Source organism: Pinus tabuliformis, chromosome X, assembly GCF_031772625.1.
Source record: "Pinus tabuliformis cultivar Carrire ecotype Pingquan chromosome X, CPIR1, whole genome shotgun sequence".
Lineage (NCBI taxonomy): Eukaryota > Viridiplantae > Streptophyta > Pinopsida > Pinales > Pinaceae > Pinus > Pinus tabuliformis.
The window spans coordinates 56,753,017-56,776,066 of record NC_142308.1 but is presented as its reverse complement, the minus strand read 5'-3'; the positions used below and the strand labels follow the sequence as shown (position 1 = coordinate 56,776,066).

Here is a 23,050-nt window from a genome sequence, read left to right as displayed (position 1 = left end):
TTATAAGAGTTCTAGAAGATTCGTAAAAATGGGTTAATCTACAAACCAATAGTCATTGCACCATTATCCTTGATTGAATATAATGCCTCACCAACTTGAAAGATTCTTTAAAGGAGATCTTAAATTTCTAATTTTGCATAAGGTGCATTATTCAAATACTAAAGTAAACTCTCATTTTACTTTTTTATTTTCTCACAACAAAATTCAGGTTATACTTGATTTCATGTGATTCTGTAATTGTTTCCCCACATTTTCCTTGATCACAACAATATCCTTTTTTTTTTCCACAGAAAAAATCCATCTTTTTATTTGAAAAAAAGGGGGGTTACATAGAGTATGTAAGCAAAACGCCAAGGCTGTATCCGCCAGCAAGCGGGGAGAGTCTCAGCTACCAAACCAGCTCGCTGACAGTGCAAGCCATCGCAGGAAGGAGAAACTCCTCCCAAAAACCACAAATCAATGAAACACAGCCCAAAAGCCCGCAGCTATAAAAGGCAAGCCACCGCAAGAGGAAAGAATCCTCCAAATCCAACCGATTCGTTGAAATCAAGACCACGTTGGAGTGTACGCGATCAGGGAAGGGGTCTCAGAGATCCACAATAAGCTTGAGGATTCTGAAGCCGCTATAGAGAAGAGACGGAACCACTGCCCGGGCATCCACAAATAGGGAGAACAGCCCAAGAAAACCGGCAGAGGAAAAAACAAAGAGAAGGAAAAACATGAAAAAAGAGACAGAAACACCACACGGTTATTTACAGGAACAGAGGAAATGAGCGGAAAAGTTAAGCAAAGATGGGTTGTTCAACAAGTCGAACAACCCCATTATCAACCTCCGAGACAACCCACGACCCCATCTCAAGATCAACTCCTTCTTTAGAAAGACGGTCCGCTTCAGAATTCCTTTCCCGGAAGATATGACTGAGAGAGATCTCCATGAAGCTATTCCTAAGCCGAGAAACTTCTCTAAACAGAGGAAGCAGAGTAAGATTGCTGCAGCGATGTGCCCCGTTGAACCATTTCACCACATTCATGGAATCCCCGAAAAGCTGAGCTTCTCTCACATTTCGAAGAATAAGCCAGCTGAGAAGGAGATGAAGGGCTTTCAATTCGGCAAAATTATTTGAGCCCTGTCCCAGGCCTATTGAGGCTTTAACAATCTTCTCCTCTGAAAAATGAATGATCAAGCCAGCCCCACATCGACCATTAATATCCGAAGCCCCGTCAAAATAAGCCCACGGCATAGAGTGTCTAATGACTTCTTGACTAACAGCTCTGGAGGAATTAAGAGCTTGAGGGATAGGAATGCTTTCATAGATGGCAGCTCCTTCAGCGGCAAGTCTTCCAATAGGAAATGCAGAGTCCTTGAAAATAGCTTGATTTCTGGCAAGCCAAGTCCCCCATGTAATGAGTAACGGGATGGTTCGTTCCCTTTCGTTTAAAGAAACGTTCCACCAACTCTGCCAGGCCTCTAGGAGCCCCTGCCCTTCCCATCTATGAGGTACATTTATTAAGCTTAGCATTGCTGCCCAAAGGCTAGAATTGAAAGGGCAAAAGAGAAATAAATGTTGAACTGTTTCAGCACTGTCTTTACACAGTGGACATCTACCAGGACCAATTCTGCCTCTTCTTTGAAGGAAATCCCACGTAGGAACTTTCTGGAAAAGGATGCACCAGAAGAACAATTTTGTTTTAGCTGGTCCTTTTAACTTCCATAACGGTTTAGTCCACCAGTCCGGATTCTCCCAACCAATTTGAGACATCATCCATTTGTAACCTGCCTTTGGGGAATAAAGGCCATTCTGAGCAAAAACCCATTTTAGCTCGTCCGGAGAGTCAGATAGCCGCACTGAGGAATTGAGGAGATCCCTTGTGTACCTGTCCCATTCCTCCAACCTATCGTCGGCCAGATCTAAGTCTCGTCCTTGAAGCCACCCTTGGTTCCAAATGGAAGAGGCCCGGGGATCAGCTACCTGGTTTAGAGTGTATAGACCTCTGTCTTTTAAATCCTCAACCAAACCTTGAGATAGAGTAAACCCCTCAGAGCAACCAATCCAAGGATCTCGCCCCAAGTGGATCTGAGTTCCATCTCCCACATACCATGCCAACCCCTTCTCAATGATGTGAACAGATGCAACCACTGCTTTCCAGACCACCGAGGAATTTTTGGACGACTTTTGCGGTAGTCTGATCCAATCTAGCGTTGATAATGGATCTATATATTTCCTTTTAGTCACAACAGTCCATAGATTTTCCATTGAAATGATCCTCCAAGCCAACTTTGCTGCAAGGGATTGGGAGAAACTAGCAAGGTTTTTTATACCCCAGCCTCCCCACTCTTTAGGGCGAGCTATTTTGTCCCATGCGATCCACGGGGTAACTCTCTCTAACTTGGACCCTGCCCACAGAAAGTTGCTGCAAAGTTTCTCAATAGAGTTTAGAATACCTTTGGGCACCCAAGTCAGGCTCGCCCAATAGACTGGAATTGCCATCAGAACAGATTTTATTAAAACAAGCCTACCTGCCCGAGAGAGCCACTTGTGGCTCCAATGTTTCAGTTTCGAATCCAATTTTACAAGGATCCACTGCCAATCTTTTATCCTATAATTATCTGGTTTCAAATAGAACCCCAGATATTTGAAAGAATCCTCGAGCGATTTAACTTCAAAATTCAGAACCAGGGACACTCTACGCACCTCCTCTCTAGCCATACCAGAGCAAGTGATAGTAGATTTTCTCTCATTTATACAGAGGCCAGTCGCTTTCAAAAAGAGGTCCAAGATCCTCTTAAGCATCCTGCAGTCTTCGAGGCTGCCATTACTGAAGAGAATGATATCATCCACGAAGAGAAGGTGAGTGACCCATAAATTTGGAGCAACTTCGATTCCTTTCAACAAACCTTGACTTTTTGCTTCATGGATCAAATGATTGATTCCATCTGCTGCCAGCAAAAACAAGAGGGGGGAGAGGGGACAGCCTTGGCGAAGGCCATGTTCAGGGCTGAAGAAACTGGAGGCTGCTCCATTGATCAAAACAGCTATGGAAGAAGATGTGACACAGCTCATAACCCATCTTACAAGATCAAACCTGAAGCCCATATGAGTTAACAAAAGTCTCAAGTATAGCCAGCTGATTCTATTGTAAGCCTTCGATAAATCTATTTTCACATCGACTCCTTTTTTCTTTCCAACTTTGAGACTGTGGAGAATTTCTTGAGCAACTCCCACAGCTTCATGAATTTGCCTGCCATCTAAAAAGCCAAACTGCTCCGGAGAAACATTTTTAGAAAGGAAGGGTTTTAGCCTGACAGCAATGATTTTAGCAATAAGTTTGTAAACACAGGTACACAAAGAAATGGGCCTGAAATCGGCAAACGAGCCTGGGAGATCAGACTTGGGAATGAGAATTAAAAATGTAGCATTAAAGGGTTGATAGATAGAACCTGAAAGTCTGGATTCTTCCACTACCTCCACTAACTCATCACCAATGAATTCAAAGAAATGCTGGAAGAATTCAACTGTCCAGCCATCCAGGCCGGGGCTTTTTGATCACCACAATATCCTAATAATATTAGGTCACAATTTATATTAAACTTGTAGTGAAATTTACCCAAATTTCATGCGAGAGCTTTACCATACTTGAAGTTCTCCTCAAGATTCATATTGAATCAATAATGGTGTCAAGGCCAAGGTTCTTCTAAAACTTTTATTGAATTTTTTTTAACCCTGAAATATGTGAACCTTTTATTTATTTTTTTATTTTATCTTAAAGTTTAATCGAAGATTCATGTCAAACACTAATCAAAACAATTAAAGAGTATATTTTACTCAAATGTGTCTTCAAGTTATTTGGAAATGGTTTCATGTGTTTTCTTTTCTCAACAAATTTATTTCAAGATTCATGTCGGCCCTTATTTATGCTTATACCAAGTCTCATGTTAAACCCTTACTATTCTTGAAGTTTAAACCCAGGTTCATGTTAGACCCTTAGTAAAATTTACTTTGAGTTTCATGTTAGACCCTTAACTATAAACCTTACTCAATTTTAATCCTCATTTCATGTTAAACTCTTAAATCCTTAACATAATTGAAATTATGCCGGAGATTCATATCATATCTTTAATTGAAATTTACACCAAATTTTAGCATAGTTACTTTAATTTGCTCCTACGTTTAAGGTCTATACTAAGTTTTAAAACATGTTGTTACTTAAATTTATTTTATTTTTTATTATTATAATTATCCAAATTTTCATACAAAATGCTTACTTTATTTGAATTTTGTCAAAAATAAATAAATTTATATAAACCTTGTAATTGAATTTACCCAAAATTTTAATTATGCCGAGATTCATATCATATCTTTACCTGAAATTTACACCAAAATTTAGCTTAGTTACTTTAATTTGTTCCTATCTTTAAGGTCTATACTAAGTTTTAAAACATGTTGTTACTTAAATTTATTTCATTTTTTATAATTAAAATTATCCAAATTTTCATACAAAACACTTACTTTATTTGAATTTTGTCAAAAATAATTAAATTTATATAAACCGTGTAATTTAATTTACCCAAAATTTTATATTTAAAGTTCAATGTAAATTTCTTATTAAATTTTTTGGTTTTGAATTTTAATTCATCTCAGCTTTCTATTCTTAAAATTATGTCAAAGTTTTACAATAATTTATTTATTTATTTTCAACCGTAAGAAAATCTATCATAATTTAGTTGTCACCATTTCTAAGATTAACTCATCATATATAACGACTTTTATTAAGTCAATAGACGTTTATTATAATCTTATATATATATGTTTAAAATTTAATTATTATTAATGTTATTGTCATAATTATCGTATTCTAAAAATTGAATTACTATCAATTGTATTGTCACAATTGTCTTTAACTCGTTATATATAACGACTTTTATTAAGTCAATAGACTTTTATTATAATCTTATATATATGTTTACAATTTAATTATTATTACAACAAGCAGAAGGAACAGCATCCAAAGGAACAGCAGGTAGAAGGAACATCATTCGAAGGAACAGCAGGCCGAAGGAACAACGTCCGAAGGAATAGCAGGCCAAAGGAACAGTGAGCAGAACGAATAACAACAGAAGGCACAACAAACTTAAGGAACAACAAAAATAAAAACACAAAGAAAAGGTCGCAGAATTTGGTCTTCCAGAGATATTATGTAAGACAGAAAAAAAGAATAGCCAAAGAACTCACTGAATTTTTGAATATAAGCACAGGAGAAGGGACTACGTCATCAGCTCATTCTCATTGCTCAGTGTTTAAAAGCTAATATCGATTGTAATAGGAGCATGCTCCACTTTTGGCAATAAATACACTAACCATTCTTGTTAAAAAAATAAATAAATAAATAAATAAAAAAATAAAATAAAATTATTATTAATGTTAGCGTAATTATTTCATTCTAAAAATTGAATTATTATCAATGTCGTTGTCACAATTGTCTTTATTGATTTGTATCAAGATTCTAAAACCATCAATATTAATTAACCATTTAATTTATATAAGTGAACTAAAATTATGTCATTGACACTTCATCACATTTGAAATTTGAAATTCCAACATTTAACATCAACTTGGACTATAAACCTTTTCTCACACTGCATTTCAACATTGAACATCAACTTGGATTAGAAAACCATTTTTCACATTGCAAGGAGCTTTCCATCAGAGTAAAACCACCAATGTCACAAAATTAGAGCAAAGTTGTTAATGTGAAATAACATTTCATGGACATTATGAAAGAACCTCAATTTTGGATAAGTTGGTAGTTGTCATTTTCAACTTCATCACATTTTAAATTTGAAATTCCAACATTTAACATCAACTTGGACTAGAAACCTTTTCTCACACTGCATTTCAACATTGAAGATCAACTTGGATTAGAAAACCATTTTTCACATTGCAAGGAGCTTTCCATCAGAGTAAAACCACCAATGTCACAAAATTAGAGCAAAGTTGTTAATGTGAAATAACATTTCATGGACATTATGAAAGAACCTCAATTTTGGATAAGTTGGTAGTTGTCATTTTCAACTTCATCACATTTGAAATTTGAAATTCCAACATTTAACATCAACTTGGACTAGAAACCTTTTCTCACACTGCATTTCAACATTGAACATCAACTTGGATTAGAAAACCATTTTTCACATTGCAAGGAGCTTTCCATCAGAGTAAAACCACCAATGTCACAAAATTAGAGTAAAGTTGTTAATGTGAAATAACATTTCATGGACATTATGAAAGAACCTCAATTTTGGATAAGTTGGGAGTTGTCATTTTCAAAAATTCCGATGTTTCCACCATCTTTTGTCCTTTACGAAACTTGGCCATGCTTCTCTTTCTTCATTGCACGCTTCTTGACTTTGCATGTTGCTTGTGTTGGCATGACACACACACACGAGGAAATATAAATACAATACAATTTCGCCACAAATCTCGCCATCTAACATTATCCCCACTTGCAATTCACGGAATATAATATGTATATCCCCGTGATTCGATTCCGCGACGTCGACCCTCAACGCGTCCTGCGGATATTCCTTCACGATAATAAAAGGGCAGTTTGAATATACACGTCACTCCCCGCTCAACTTGAGAAGCCGTACTCTGTACTCAAAAGTCTCTACTAACAAATAAACAATAACGTGTGGGTCGAATGAGGTCACGCGTTCGAACCCCGTCGTTTTCAACTCAGCTTTCTCTGTGCGGGCCGGGGCTGGGCTGGTGGACACGGTGGCAGAGTATTTGATCCGTTGACTAGGCACAGCTTTGCACGTGTCCTTGGGCCCCGTGCTACGGCTATAAATGATATAATGACTAGGACGTAATATAGAATATTGATTTAAAGTCTTTCCATTTATATTAGTTAATTGACTACTTCAAATTTTATCATTCGTATATGCAAATCTCGTTTAATATTTACTATATGAATTCAGTATGGTTGTATCCAGGTTTCAATTGTTATTAGGTAGCATGATATTGACATCTTCTTTGTCCAATAAGTAAAAAAATTATGTTAGTTTAAATACCAGAGGAATAGCAATAATGAAGTAGAGTCTTTGTCTTAAAAGCTAATTAATTTATCAAAAATTTGTGTTTAAAGTTAATTAATTTATCAAAAATTATGTATAGTACTGAGAAAATCTGTAAAATGAAATTTTTCTGTACAATAAAATATCTTTACACATAATTTTTTTGCACAATGAAAGTTTTCCACACAAAGTTTTACCACTAATTATTTGATTAAAGGTTGTGTATTCTACACAACGAAATTTCTCAGCACAAAACCCTCCACACAATGAAAGCTCCTTGCATAGTGAAAGCTCTCCGTATAATGAAATCACTTCACACAAAACTTTCCGCACAATGAAGATCTTTGCACAAAGCTCTTCGCACAACACAGGAGTATCCAACAAAATTAATTAATTGATTAACAGACACTGCATGATTTGCATGTCGTTCAAGAAATCATATACGTGAAACAATTTCAACAATCAATTCCATGTCCTTAGCTAGAGTTGCATCCATCCACAATACTCCATGCGGAATTTGCAAAACAATAGTTACCCATAGCTCTCCAATCCAAATATTTCACATGAATGTGAACGAGAGCTTGCGCGAGAGAGCCAATTTCACATCTTGTTTAATGATTTTCCAGTAATGATTCAATGATCACACTACATCCATCTACAATATCCTATGTGCAATTTCCTAAACGATAATTGCCCATTGCTCCCCAATCTAAATATTTCACCATGAACTTCCTGTGAAATGACAGTGCGGATGTGGAGAAGAGTTAATTTTGCATAGCTTCCGCACTTCATGTAGTATTGGTAATATTTTAATACAAAATAATGTATATCTCCATTATGGTAGAGTAAAGGGATGTGCAGAAAGAAATATGTGCGGAAAAATCTTCGTTCATTGTTTATGAAAGCTCTCTGCAAAAGGAAATCTCTTTGCACAAAGCTCTACCACTCATTAATTGATTAAAGGTTGTGTACTCTACACAATGAAAGCTTTCCACACAATGAAATCTCTTTGCACAATAAAAGTTTTTTGCCTAGTGAAAGCTCCTCACACAATGAATTAATTGATTAAAGGTTGCATGGAGTGCCGAAAAACTCCTCACAATGAAATCTCATCTTAAGTGGCACTGCATGATTTGCATGTCATTCGAAATATTGGATACGTGAAGAAATTTCAACAGTCAATTCCTTGTCCTCAACTAGAGCAACATCCATCCACAATATTCCATGCAGAATTTGCTAAATGATAGTTACCCATCGCTTTACAGTCTAAATATATCACCATGAATGCGGGTGAGAGCTTATGCAAAAGAGCCAATTTCACATCCTGTTTAACAATTTCTCAGTAATGATTTAATGATCACGCTACATCCATCTACAATATTCTACGTGCAATTTGCTAAACAATAGTTGCCCATTGCTCCTCAATAAATATTTCACCATGAACTTCCTGTGAAATGGCAATGCAGATGTGGAGGATAGCTAATTCTGCATACCTTCTCTATTAAATAATGTGTATTTCCGTTATGGAAGAGTAAAGGGATATGCATAAAGCAATATGTGCGGCAGAATCTTTGTTCATTGTCAATGAAATCTCTCTACACAATGAAAACTCTCAGCACAAAGCTCTACTACTAATTAATTGATTAAAGGTTGTGTACTCTGCAAATAAAATATTTCCTCACAATGGAATCTCTTCACACAAAACTTTTTACGTAATGAAATCTTTTTTGCATAGTGAAAGCTCTCCACATAATGAAACCTCTTCGCATAGTGAAATTTATTTGTATGAAACTCTTTGCACAATGAAAGTTCTTCGCACAAATCTCTCTGCATAGTGAAATATATTTGCTAACACATAATTAGCCAACAAAGCTAATTAAATGTTTAAAGGTTGTGCGACGTGCAGAGAAAACTCAACACAATGAAATATCACCCCTTCATTGAAATCATTGTCTATCATTGTCTTAATTGAAGCAAAGTACCACAATGTATTATTTTCCCTCCTTTTTCACTTTTTACAATATTTCAAATTAATATCATGTAAAGGGTAGGGGGTTTTGATTGAGAAAAATATGGGATTGCAGGAGAAACACAGTAAAAGTTTTATCTGTACTTTTGTGTTATGCATAATGAAATTTGTTAAATCCTAAAGACCTGCCATTAATAATTGTATTCTTCAGAGATCTATGTCTGAGATCCAAAACTATGGTCAAATGTTCATTTCGTTTTAATCAATAACACAAAATTCGATATAAAACAAGTTCTCAAAGAAAATATTCGAAAACATATAGAAGACTTTATCATAAAATTTATATAAAGTCGGATAGTTTTAAATGGAAAATAGTTATTTTACTTCAATATGTAGATAGTGAATACTTCAAAGCTTATTTAGCTAATTAAAGTTTCAGTCATACTCAAATAATATAGATTCAATGCACTAGATCATATTCAAAACATAGACATAAAAATAAAACTTTTTGAACATAACCAGAACTATAATAGCAAGAGTTATTTCTTTGTACACAAAAAGGGTGTGGGACAAACATAATTAATTAATTAATATGCATATACATAATTAAACTGAGCTTTGATTGTGCGTAATGCGGCAATGTGAAGGAAATACAATGAAAAGTTTCTCCAGACTTTCTTATTCTGCAAAATGAAATTTATTCAGTTGTGAAGACATGGTGCTAGCATTCTATTATACAAATATGTATGCCTAACATCCAAAACTATTGTATTCAACCTCCTTTTAATCAATAACACAACGTTGAATACAATACAAAATCTCAAAGCATATGTTCAAAAGTTTATAGAAAACATTATCATAACATTGGTATAGGGTCAAATTCAGTAACAATTGTATCCAGATTCAAATATCAATGGCCATAGCCATAATTCAGATATATACGAGATCATTTTCAAAACATAGTCATAAAAGGCAAAATTGTTGAATATAGTCGGAATTGTAGCACAAAGAATTGAAAATCCTGATACAAAATCATAAAAGTAAATGTGTTTGTTCCAACGGGAACTGGGATTACACTCATGTGAACTGTAATACGAAAAAATACATCTACAATGAAAAATAAGAATTTGTATACATTAGTTAGAAAAGGTCATCATAACATAATCAACAAAGCTAAAGTATCTAATCTTAGCTAACAAAAAATCAAATGTTGAAGGATTTGAGGGCACTTACACTATGCAAAAGCCTCCACTGTGACTGTGCTTTTGTTAGATGTCTGACGAGTTCATGATTTTTTTCAACAAATCTGTTCACCATAGTTTTTATGTAATCTATGTGAGGAGCCACTGTAATTTCCATTTTGACATTTTTTTCTAAGTTATGCTAATTCTATTAAGGTAAGAAAAAATATCATACACTGAGGTCGAAGCCTGTACTTAGCTATGCCAAAGGAAAGGCATCAACCAACAAAAAAACTAGATTTGAACTGCCCAGAAGGGAAACTAGTTCTTAACCGAAGTTTCTCAAAAAGATGATCTTGCTGCCCACGCAGGGGAAACCAACAAATTAACAAGTTTTGCATCATTGTATCTGAGGAGACTAGAAAAAGTAAACCCAACTAAAGAGCCTAATATTTTAGTGTTCCCCAAAAAAAACCATTGAAAATAGAAACTGAAGAACAAAGTCCCAATGAACCTGAGACACGTGGCAGCTGAGTGGCAGTCTACTAGGCAGGCGCGTGGCACGTTGAATGGCAGCAAGGTGGCAGACCAGGCGGCGAACACACGGCATCGAGGTGGCAGCTAGGGACGTGGTGGTGACGGAGGGTGCTCCTCCACAATGAAGCATCTGTACTCATCCATGTCACCACTTGCCAGCGGCGTAGTCTCTGTGTCGCCTGTCTGTAGCTCCAGTTGCTCTTCCTCGATGATGCAACAGTATTCTTCGATGACCCAATTCATCTGCGGAGATGCTTCCACTTCCTTGCCTACGCGCCTTGTTGGCAGCTCTTTGCTCCGCTCCTCTGCACCCTGAAGACTCGAATGTGCTAGTTCTATTTTGGCCTTGGTTTGGTTTCTCCCTGCAGTGGTGTGTCCTCCATCAGCAATGCCTAAGAGCCCCATTGCTTCAGTGTGGCCATCACCCATTGCTCCGTGTTCCTCAGTTGCCATGAGTCAACCACCAACCTTAGAGTCTTGTGCCTTCGAATTTTTCTTCTCCTCATGAAAGCTAATGGTAATGGTGGCAGTGATGAGGGGTTGGTTCAGGGCCGAGCGAAAGGTGAATTGAGCATTCTAGGAATGTGGCTGAGGAGCTGGTGGAGTGCTTCTGGGAGAAGGGCTGGAAGTGGAGGGAAAGCTGTTGGGAGGCGTAGCAGAGGCCCCTGAGTGGAAGCGACCTCTGCCACTGCGTGTATTAGGGTAGTGGCCAGTGTTCTGCTCAGCCAAAGAGGAGGTGGTCTTCGAAGCAGAAGAGTGACTCGAGCGACTCAGGCTCCCTCGGTTCCCACCTTTATGGCTGCACATCCTATGGCAAAACATGCTTTCTGCAATTGGAGGCAAGTTTTGGTCCGAATTAGGTGCAGTGCGCTGCAATGTTGCAGCGGAGCTAACAGGCAATTCAGCAGAGGGATGAGCGACTAGGACCGAGGGGATGAGAATTTGTAAATTCAAGTTGTGGGTGAAATGGGTGCCCGAGCCAAAATCGATGCAGTAATAAATATTACAACGTCTCCTAGTTGTTGTGCAGGATCTGGGTGCCGCCACTGCATGAGGGCAGAGGCATTGCAGGGGCCGAGGTTGTAGAGGAGGAATGGCAAGAGCAGAAGTGGTATTTTCCCAAGAGCCCATCGTTACTTTGAGCCGAGGTTGATGGCGGTTAAGAGAGTGGTGGCAGTGTTCATTCGAGGTGCATTTATGGCGATGGTTAATGCCATTTTTGGACCTCTGTGCCGCCTTGCAGGAGGCCATGTGCTCTCTCCACACGCCAACCCAGTTGGCATCCACCTCATCGTCCTCTGTTGTCACCCGCATCCGGGATCCTTTTTTACATTTTTATTTAATATCTCCTTTTCAATTTTTTTAGCTTCTTCTTGCATGTGGGCAGCCAAGATAGAGTTCTCGTTGGTGACTTTAACAAAATTAATCAACCATTTGGTAATTTGTTCTATTGTAAAATCAGTTTTGCTATCAAACTTCGCTGCCATTGATTGTTTGAGCCGGTCCAATTCATCTTTTAACATGTCTTTAGAAATTAATTCAGAATTGTGTAGGATGCATGGACCATCTAAGAATTGTATAATTTATGTCATCATCAAATACGTATCACTTCTTTTCATGCTTAGCTTATCACATTCATAAATTACTTCCTCAACTATCCTTATTCTGTCCAACCATCCATCACCAAACTACTTTATTCAATTATCATCTGGAAGTTCTTTGTTTTTATTTTCTATATCAAAGGCTAATGCAAGCCTCTAACGAAGAGTAACTATATGATTGTCAATGAATTTCTTGTCTACCACAAGATTACTATCAACCAAATTCACAAATGTCCTAATTTCTTGTTGCAAACACATTAAATCGAATATTGTTTTCCATGCATGATCAATAGTTTCTAATATTTGGCATATGTTATTGATGATATGTGATTTAACTGCATTAAGCGGATTGAAAGCTTTATTAGATCCATGTGGTGTTGCAATAGAAAAGGTTGATAATGATGGTGACTTGTATTTCTAGTGGATTCATTAACAAAGGAACCATATTTAGAATGTTTTCTAGTTCTTTTAATCTCTTTTTTAGTATCATATTTTTTACAGTTTACTCATCAATTAGGCTGCAAGTGCCTCACCAGTGGATTGATGGAATACCATGATCCTTTTCGTTCCAATTCCAGACAAATCAATATCCATTTTTCTTCATCAATAATATTTTTATTATGAACTTTTACCTTTTCAATTCTCAAATTTTTGGTGCCCTTGCCATATTTTGCATTTTACAATGTGACAAGATGTTCTGATTGAAATAATGATCTCTTCTACAATCTACTCCATTATCTTCTAATTCTCTTTTAAACAAAAGTAACCCAGTCAGGTGGTACATTATTGTCATCTTCCATGTTTATAGCTTCTTGAATGCATTCTCTATTTATGAAACTTTTGGATTTGACTATTTGAACAATATGCACTTTGTTTGGAAAGAATTTGTGAAGAGACTCTTCGTCATCCCGATGACTTGATAGTTCACTATGAACCAATTTTCTAGTGCGAGGGGATTTTGTCGTTCCTAGACTGGTGTATGGTTGCACAAGTACCAGGTGTAGGCTAGAGATTGTTGTGTAGGATTTAGGCCTTTTTTCCTATGTTTTTCTGCCCTGTTAATGTTGGTTTCTCGAGCAATTTTTTCAGCATCCGTTACCAAAATTTGATATTTTATTTTGTGTAATTTTTGTAAATGATTTTCCGTGTAAACATATCTTGGATTACAACAAAATTTAACAAATTATTTGCTTGCACATTATGAGATGCGAAAATTGCATTGGTTCTTTGTTCAAATGCAATTTAGGTTATTAGGGTAAGTCATCAAATACAATCTGTCTTGTATCACTAACAAAGCAAATGTGAATACCATAGGAAAAAGATAAAGAAATGATAAGTTGATAAGATGGAATGAGTATTGCATGTGCTGAAACATTTCTTGGAGTTCCTGTGTTCATAAGGTGCAAAAAGAGCAAATAGATATCCTTAGAATATTGTGTAAAGAAAGAAATACTTTAGAGGGAAAGATATGAAAGACCCTGAGCAGTTGAGAAAATGAAATTCTGAATAATGTTCACTCCGCCCAGTTGTGAGCCCAGGAAAGTATTTGATTCACATAATTTCAAGCACTTGTTCGCTACAACATTTGTCAATTCGCTACTACAAATTTCATCATTTCTTTTCTTTTCCATTGGCAGATTCAGATACCTATTAGTTGATTATATGAGTGCAAATAACATGTTTCATTTATCTACTACTTATTTTTGTTCTCAATCCTTCTTAACTTCATAATTTTCTACTGCAACCCCAATTACTAGTTGTTACTATTTTTGTGTGGAAACTGCTACATATGACACTCTCAATAAAAAGAAATTGAAAATATCAAAGCCAACTCATGGGAAGTAATGGAAATAAATATTGATATTTCAAAACCATCTTGTCCACTTACTTTGCATTTTGATCTTGTTTTAATATCATTGAAATATGTGTCATTAGAATCAGTAATTTGTGATGCAAAATAAATATGAATTATTTGTGATTATGCCAATTAGCTTAGAAATGATCAATAATAACTATAAACAATCACAAATAAATATTTTGTGCAAATGTGCTCAATTACCTCTACCATGAATTGATTTGGTTGTTGAGCTGGCCCCCATTACTAAACCAATGACCATTCGTTTTATTTTGATACCATAGTATGAATGATCCAAATGGATCCTAGAAAACCCTCTAAGTCTTCTAAAGATCAAAACTAGAACCTTTAAAAAAGCAGAAAACACTATCAGGAGTGAAAAACACGAAGAAATGATAAAAAATTGAGCTATCGAAGGCTTAAAACAACTTTGCACAGGAGCCGTCAGATCTGGCCGATCAACGATCCAGATCCGATCGGCATATCGAAATCGGCGAAGGCAAGCAGAGCTTATTGGAGGCGACCATATAAATGTTGCGATAGCGATCAGCGGGGTCAACGAGGACCGTCGATCAAGCACGTAGATCGATGGCCCAGGTTAACCTGCCATATCGCATCGATAGATTACAAGGGAGCACTTACAACGGCCCGGGGGCTTATGCGATATGCAATTGCAACAAGTCGCATCAGAGCAACACAAAGGAGCGGGGCTGATACATGCGACTACAACAACCAGACCCGATGGAATCATAAATGAAAGCACACATATTTTGAGTTCTGGAAAACAGGGTTTTCCTTTGTATTTCGTGTTTTAGTTAAATAAACAAAATACAAAGAACCAAGCTCCGATGCGATGAAAATAGACTCGACGGGATTATGGATGATAGTTGATAATATTTCAAGTCCGGTAAAAGGGATTTTCAATGTAAAACAAATTTTCATTAAATGAACGAAAAACTAAAGAAATGCGAATAAAGCGATGAAACTAGACACGAAAGGGTTTATACATGCAGGCGTATATGTTTTGAGATCCGAAACAAGTAGGATTTCAGGTGGGCCGTAGGCAGTACGTGGTTTTGGCCGGGCTCCGCCCGAGCCCATACACTGACTACCACGTGGCTAGGTGCCGGAGAGAGAAAACCACCCTCTCCGAGTGGTTAACCCCCGTATGCCTGAGCCGCCCGAAATGAACCTTAGTTGTTGGATCAAGATCTCTCAGAGCAACGGTGGAGATGTAATAAGCGATATAAAGGCGGACCCGGTAGGAGTTATAAGGTAGAATTTATAATATTTCAAATCCGATAAATGGTAGATTGGTGGATTTTCACAGTTTTACGTGTATTTCTCTGTGTAAACAGAGAACGACCATTTTTGGGATTTCAAAGGCATTGATGGTCCATTCCGTTACAGAACAGGTGGCCACCATCCTTGAAGGCGTTTAGCAATGATTGCTAATGCTCAGAGGGGGATTCGAGCAGACAGAGGCCAGGAGCTAGAGAGCCCAAGAAGGGGAAACGAACAGATAGTGTTGATTGGCTTTAAAGCCACAGAACACAGAGACATGCAGTGCTGAGACAGAGAGCAAATAGAGACATAGATTCAATGAGGAGAGTTTGTGTACCCAGAAAGACTTGGGGAATCCAAGTAAAGCCTTGTTGTTTTGTATCTGTTGTGTGAGACTCAAATTGAGCTCACTTTTGTAAAACTCTGTTTTCAAAGACATAATAGAGAGGTCACCACTGAAGGCTGGACTAGGAGATGTAGCCTAGGAGTGTTGGGTGAACTCCTTGATTATCTCGCTGTGTTATGTGTGTCTATTATGTTTCTTTAACTACTTCATTGTCTATGTTATTCACAATCTTATCGATCCAATGCACATGAGTCTATAATACCTTAATAATTGTCTAAGATCTCATTATTAGAGCAACAAAAAATGCCAAACAGAATTTCATTTATGAATAATCTGACACATGATTTTCAAGATCATGGTACAAAACTAATTATCCTAACGTGTTCAAGATGGATGCATACAAATTTTTCCATGATTTTTAATCACAATTTTTTCCGATTGCTGCTATCAATCATGAATTAATAGTTTATGCCAATAGTTCTATGTTCAATGTGTTTGTCTATTTGTCCGAAATCAAATAATTTTGGAAGACGATTGACATTTTTTACTTTGTTTCTTCAAATCATAACATTATTTTTCTTATCTGTTACTGGGTTCATATCTGATCTATATATTTCTCGAAATGCTTAAAAATTTCAATAAATAGAAATTGGAAATACCAAAGTGAATGCAATGAGAAGTGGTGAAATAAATCTCGAAAGTCAAAAATTATTTTGTTCTTTTATATTTCTAACTAATATTTCTTTAATATTGTCGATATACATGTACTAAGTAGCAGGAATTTATGAATTAATATAAATACAAATTCATTGTTATCATGACCTTTTTTGTACATATTGTCAGTACAATGGTACATAAATATTATGCGCAAACACGATCACTTAGCTCTAACATAGAATGATTTCATTGTTTTGTTAATGTTATATATGTGACATCAATTATTGTTTTTGAAATTTTCTTTGAAAGATACTCGACACAAGGTACACAATGGACTGAATTTGCATCGATCAGCCGAAAAAATGCCAAAACAGTTTACACTTAATCTTCTAATGAAAGGCCTTAATTAATTTCCTAATAGATGTTAAAGTGTATTGCCAAACATGACATCAATTTGTGCCATCGAGAAATGTATCTAAAGTTGTGAAATGCACGATGTTAAGATTCTTCCACACATAATCCTTTTCCACACAATCATTACTTCGAACACTAAAAATGCTTTACCTTTCACATTAAAACGATTATTCGTGTAACATAGTGTTTCGGCCTACATTGGAGTTCAATGTTCATAGCAATTAGTCTCTATTGGAATTCGATGTATATAGCAATAATTAGTGTCATGTTTTCATTTTATGAAATCCGTAACAAGCACAATGAACTCTTTCTACTTATTTTCGCACTCCACACAACGAAATTAACTAAATTATAAAAGAAGCAATTAAATAATTAACATTACCTGAATTTTAGGTTCATTGATTTTTTTATTGACTAATGCGAGAATCTCCAGTGACAAATACTGAGTATGCTAGATACGATTAATTTGAATAAATATTTTACACAAATGTCTTTATTATGGACATGATCACCTAGAGTTTGTTGTGATATGTTAAACAACACGTGAAAAATAGCCCTACCTTAATCAATGTGTATATTAAGCATGTTGGATTTAATTATGCAAAAATTTATTGCTTCATAACCCTCTGTCCGAAAGGATTACCAGAAAACAAAAGGAAGATGGCTAGTGGATCGATAGAAAATTCCCAACCCAATGCTCACACATGCAACATACAAACAGATCTAGATGTTATGAGGAAAAAGGGTGCACCTGGCCTCCTCGCAGATCGGTGAAGGGTTTTGAGCTCGATGCAAAATCCTAGCGCTCTACTCGAACGATCTACTTTGTCCACACTTGATCTCAATACCTGCACATAATCACAAACATGCAAAGACGACAAGTGATCTTCCTCGGAAGATCATTAGCTCAAAACATCATAGATATAATAAGAAATATTACTGCAAATATGTAGATACAGAGAAGGAACATGAATTTCTATTAACCCAAAAGAAAAGTACAAGTATACCTTCACTCAAGGCCTCCTCTCCAAAACCGGTAGAGTCTCCCCACTACAAAAGGAAAAATATGGACTCTAGCAGCATAACCCTCATAAGCTTTGTCTCTCTCAACAAGAATCTAAATCTGAAGCGTAAACTCAGTATACCCAAGACTCAAGCTCTCTGTGTCTATCTTGACCCTCTCAAGTGATCCAATATAAATAGGATGAAGAGAGCTCCTAAGAGGATGAATGTGGATGCTCAGGATGATGAGAAGTTATGGAAAATTCTTCATGATAAGCCCTGGCCAACTCAATTAAGTGATGAGTCGAACTGATCTCCTAGGAACCATGAGACCCTAGAAACACTCCTTAATCACAATCACAAAATATAAGGAAAAATATTGTAGTCGCTCACATAAGGTGGTCATGCAAGCAACTAAAAGGATATAGTCGCTCCCACAGAGTCATCATCCGTGCGACTGGGTGTCATGACTGGAAAAAGAAGGTCTAAGAGCTACGTAAAAGGTCAATCATCATAATGTCTCAGAGGTAGTAACGCTAGGGAGAAAAACAAAGATAACAGATGCCCCCAATGTATGAGGTCAAAAGAGAAGTTAATGGTTGAAATACATTATGACAAAACTCAAAGGTGAAAGTAGGAGTGAGGGGACAACGCCAAGAAGTCGGATCAGAAGACACTGGAGTTGAATTCTCACCTGTGCTGATAACATCCTTGAGGTGGGCATACCCATACTCGATCATAAATAAGTACTAAGCATGGCTGCCAAAACATACACTACGGATCCATGACATGAAATGCTAGAACATGGCCATGACAGACATACATAGTAGATCTAAGTGACTTAATAAATAGAGCATAGCCACCAACAAATACAATGTGGATCTATGTCACAGTATACATCAATAGGACTACAGACACATGACAAACAAAGAAGTGTCGCAGATAACCCTCAAAGTACATAAATGGTGCATAACTCCAATGCAGCCTGGGAAGGATGCCCGATAAGAGTGAGATGTCCCTAACCTAGGGTCTTTGACATAACATCGATGGTACAAATCTAAACCATGCGAATAGATGAGCTCATGTAGAACGTAGTAAAAAATTGCCTAATTACCAACCAATGAGGTAAACCAGTAACAGACGCGAGGGAATCTACCAATGAGGAAAATGGACCCCAAGGTTATTAGTATAGTCCACTAAGTGTGAATAAATGAGACGACGTCCAACACTAGTGAACTCGACCAATCAGGAGCCAATGATGTAAACCCACTGTCAATTGCGAGGAAGTTTGCTACTGAGGTCGGCAGGCTCCAAGGTACTACTCGTTCCTAGATCAAGCTCATGGATAATGAGTTGGAGTTGATAGGAGAAGATCCATCGAAGGAGGGCCTTGATGTATCACTGATCAAGACCAGGATGATGTGATGTATGGATGAAGTCATAAAGTGATGAAGTACAATTGAAACAAGGATGGTCAACTCAAAAAGGTCAACGAGCTACTGAGGATGGTCGACACAGGCTGAAACTTCCCTTGAACACATAGCGAAATGACACAAAAGTTACTTGGTAGCATGACTAATGAGAACCATGTGATATCATGCAACGACGTAGGAGGCATCAAAGTACGTTCGATATGACTGGACGAGTAACCAACTAGAGGAGTAAAGAGACTCATATGGATGGTATGACTCCTAGGAAAGATAAAACCCAATTGTGAGATAATAGAACATATAGGTGTCGTGTTCAAGGGTCACTCAAAGCATGATGCCATTTGATGAATAATGGAAATAAGTGTTCCCTCCCTTCTCTTTTTATAAAAAAGATAAAAGTATACAAGGGAGAACCTTCTAGCTAAAGTAGACTAAGGTATTCCTTTTTCGTAACTAGTTTAGCCCAAACTGGAAAAGGGTTAAACTTATACTCGATAGATGACCCTTCAATTACTTTAACGAGTGTGAAGGAGACAATTTCACTTAGTAATATTTTCTAATTTCAAGACTCTGAAAAAATCTTAAAGAAACTCTTCTAGAATTTTGTATCATTAAAAATGACCATTCAAGAATTGAAAAAATGAGAAGACATAATGAGAGAGAAAATATATCAACATTACCATGAGAAACAAACTTTTCTAAAGAAAAAAGCAACTTTATGATTATAAATAAATTATAACCAATAGTTAATAATTATATACAAAATAATAATTAGATTTTATTTATAATTAATATTAATTTTTTTCCAAAAATGTGTTAGACTAAGTTATACATTTCCTTTAAAGTGAAGTGTAAAAAACGCCTTTCAATGCAATAAGGCCTCACCAAAATAAATAAATTAATTAAATATTAGAAAATTCTGTATATTTAATAATTTCAACATTCTACACTTTCTTTTTGTCATTTACTAAATGGCCAATGTTTCGCTTTCTTTGCAGTTTGCTTGTGCCGATATGACAGTTACTTCACTAAATATAAATATTATACAATCTCACCAAACCTATTTAACAAATATATGAAAATCAACATTATATCAACTTGCAGTTCACAAAAAAACTAAAAAACACATATCCATCCCGTGATTCGATCGCATGACTTCTATTCTCAGCGAAACATGCATATTCCTTCCTCGAGCTCAGCGAATCAGGTATGAATTCCTTCTTGATTATCAACAACAAGTTTGAATTTGTCAAGATGCATACCTGTACAACATGCAAAATCAAGAATCTGGAAAACTTCGTCAAATTAAGTAAGCCCCGCTCTATATTCTAGGATCTCTGTTAAATATAAGCTAACCAGTTGCTGGTATTGTCGAATGAGGTCATGCGTTCGAATTCTGTCGGTGTCAGCGGCTTGATCCGTTTATCCCGGCGTACCCTAGGAGTGGCCTGGGCCGGTGGACACGGTTGTCAGCGGCTTGATCCGTTTATCCCTGCGTTCCCTAGGAGTGGCCTGGGCCGGTGGAGCCGGTTACTGGTGGACTTGATCAGCTGGCCGCCCTCCACGTGTCTTTGACTCAGGGCCTTCCACGTGTCCTTGACTCAGAGCTGGAGATGACAACAATGTGACATAATTTAGAACTTTATTTAAGAATGAAAGAGAATGAAAAAATTATTTTAAGGTTTATGGGTTAAAAATAGCTTATAGGATAGATTATTTCTTTATCTGGTTCTCGTATTCAGCTTTTTTTGTGAAGTCTCACAATAAACATTCCCAATTTCTCGACAAATCCTCCCAAGAGCTAGCTGCCAGAATATCTACGTAACTTTCTCTTCTGTCTTTCAAAGCCTCTAATTCTAAAATGAAATGTTTTTTTGTTTCCACTTTTCCGGAAGTGCAAAAAATACATACCTTTTCGGCCTATTTCACAATGGAGTTGATGAGAATTAGTCCCAAGTGTTTCAACTCTTTTTTAATTGTTTATTAAAATTGTTACTTTCATCTGGCCTAATATCTAAAATCAGTTTAACAATTTTATTTTATTATATCCCTACTTAAAATTAGATTATACTTTTATTGTTTAATTTCTCAAAAAAATTATACCACATATTTAGCATTTTAAATCATTTTATGTTAACCTAATACTTGAGATATTTTTTATATCAATTTAATATTTTTTGAACCAATGGAATTATAATTAGGATAGGTTTATACATATCTAACTTCGGTTGAATTTGATCATCACCACTATAATCTCCAACTATATCAACAAGACCTCTTACCTAACATTTTGAACCAATGTACACACAAAAAAATATCTTAAAATACACATTTTCATCAACTAATATTTAAATCTTAAAAGTTAAATAATATTAGTAGCTCAACCATATAAATTAGATGATTAGTCAACATCCATAAGCATCAAAACACTTATCATAATACATCTCACATTACCAAAATTAAAAATAAAAATAAAAAATCATAAAATTTAAATAAAATATAATTTTATTCTTATTATTAAAAGAATTAACATGTGAGTTAAATATATATACATTTAAAAAACATGTAACTACTCTTAACAATGGAGATTCATCCATACTTTGGGAGAACTTTTACTTATAAATAAGCTCTCTTACAATATCATGGCTCACTGGTATCACATAACCAAAATAATTTTTTAAATTAAACATTTTAATTATATATATATATATATATATATATATATAAACATGTAATGATTTTTAACAATGGAGATTCATCCTTATTTTATTTTGGAGAAAATAAGCGCTTTTACAATGTCATGGCTTATTAATATCACATAACCAAAACAATTTTTTAAATTAAATATTTTAATTAAAAAAATAAAAAAGACATAATTAGTTTGAAAATAAATCTCAATATTTAATTTGTAAGTACTATTACAAATATTTCATAGAAATCAAATTCCTACCATCCACCTAATAATTATTGATAATTAAATTAAAAATTAAAATTATTATCTCAAAATACATATCCCTATTAACATAATTATTTTAAATTAAAATACTATTATTATTATTTATTTTATTTAAATTTGATAATTAATTTTCATTTTAAAATTTAAATTTGTTTTTACATGTTATTTAATACATTACTTTTATTAATTTATATTGAAGTGATATAAATCTTTTAATTTATATTTATAAATTATTTATAAATGTGTATCTTAATGATTAAATATCAATTTAATCATTTTAATTTATACATAACATTATGGTTTTTTGTTTTTTTTTTTGTTGTTTTTGTTGTTTTTTTTTAGTATTTCATTGGTATAGAGTTAGTGGAGTCTAAAATAATGTTCATTGCATTCCATTATTTGCTTTAAATTAATGGGTTAATTTCTTCTCAAGTTAAACAAGTGTTATATTTAATATTGTTGCTTAGTACCTCTCTCCCTCATATATATATATATATCAAAAACTAATATAAAATGTTATAAAATAAAATATTTATAAAATAATTTGATTTTGAAATGAGTTAGATTTTTTGGGCAAGTCGCATTAATAAGCCATGGTACTCGCCCATGGTATTGTAACAAAGCCTATTTATAGCTTAATAATATCCATGGTTAAGAATCTTGTTATGTTTCTGAATTTAGACTTATGTGATCCATACTTGAATTCTTGAGAAATCTTTGGGCATTCATCACATCGGTAATATTTT

At 35.4% G+C, this 23,050-nt stretch overlaps 1 protein-coding gene across 1 annotated transcript; it reads right to left on the bottom strand.

Annotated features, from left to right (window-relative positions):
* Window positions 1-782: 782 nt before the first annotated feature.
* On the bottom strand, window positions 783-11,188 carry LOC149138314 (uncharacterized). Its single transcript, XM_089450333.1, has 4 exons — window positions 10,896-11,188; window positions 6,686-6,839; window positions 6,456-6,568; window positions 783-3,537 (listed from the first exon to the last, which is right to left on the bottom strand). The coding sequence occupies exons 1-4, from the start codon at window positions 11,186-11,188 to the stop codon at window positions 783-785; spliced, it is 3,315 nt and encodes a 1,104-aa protein (XP_089306459.1).
* Window positions 11,189-23,050: the final 11,862 nt, after the last annotated feature.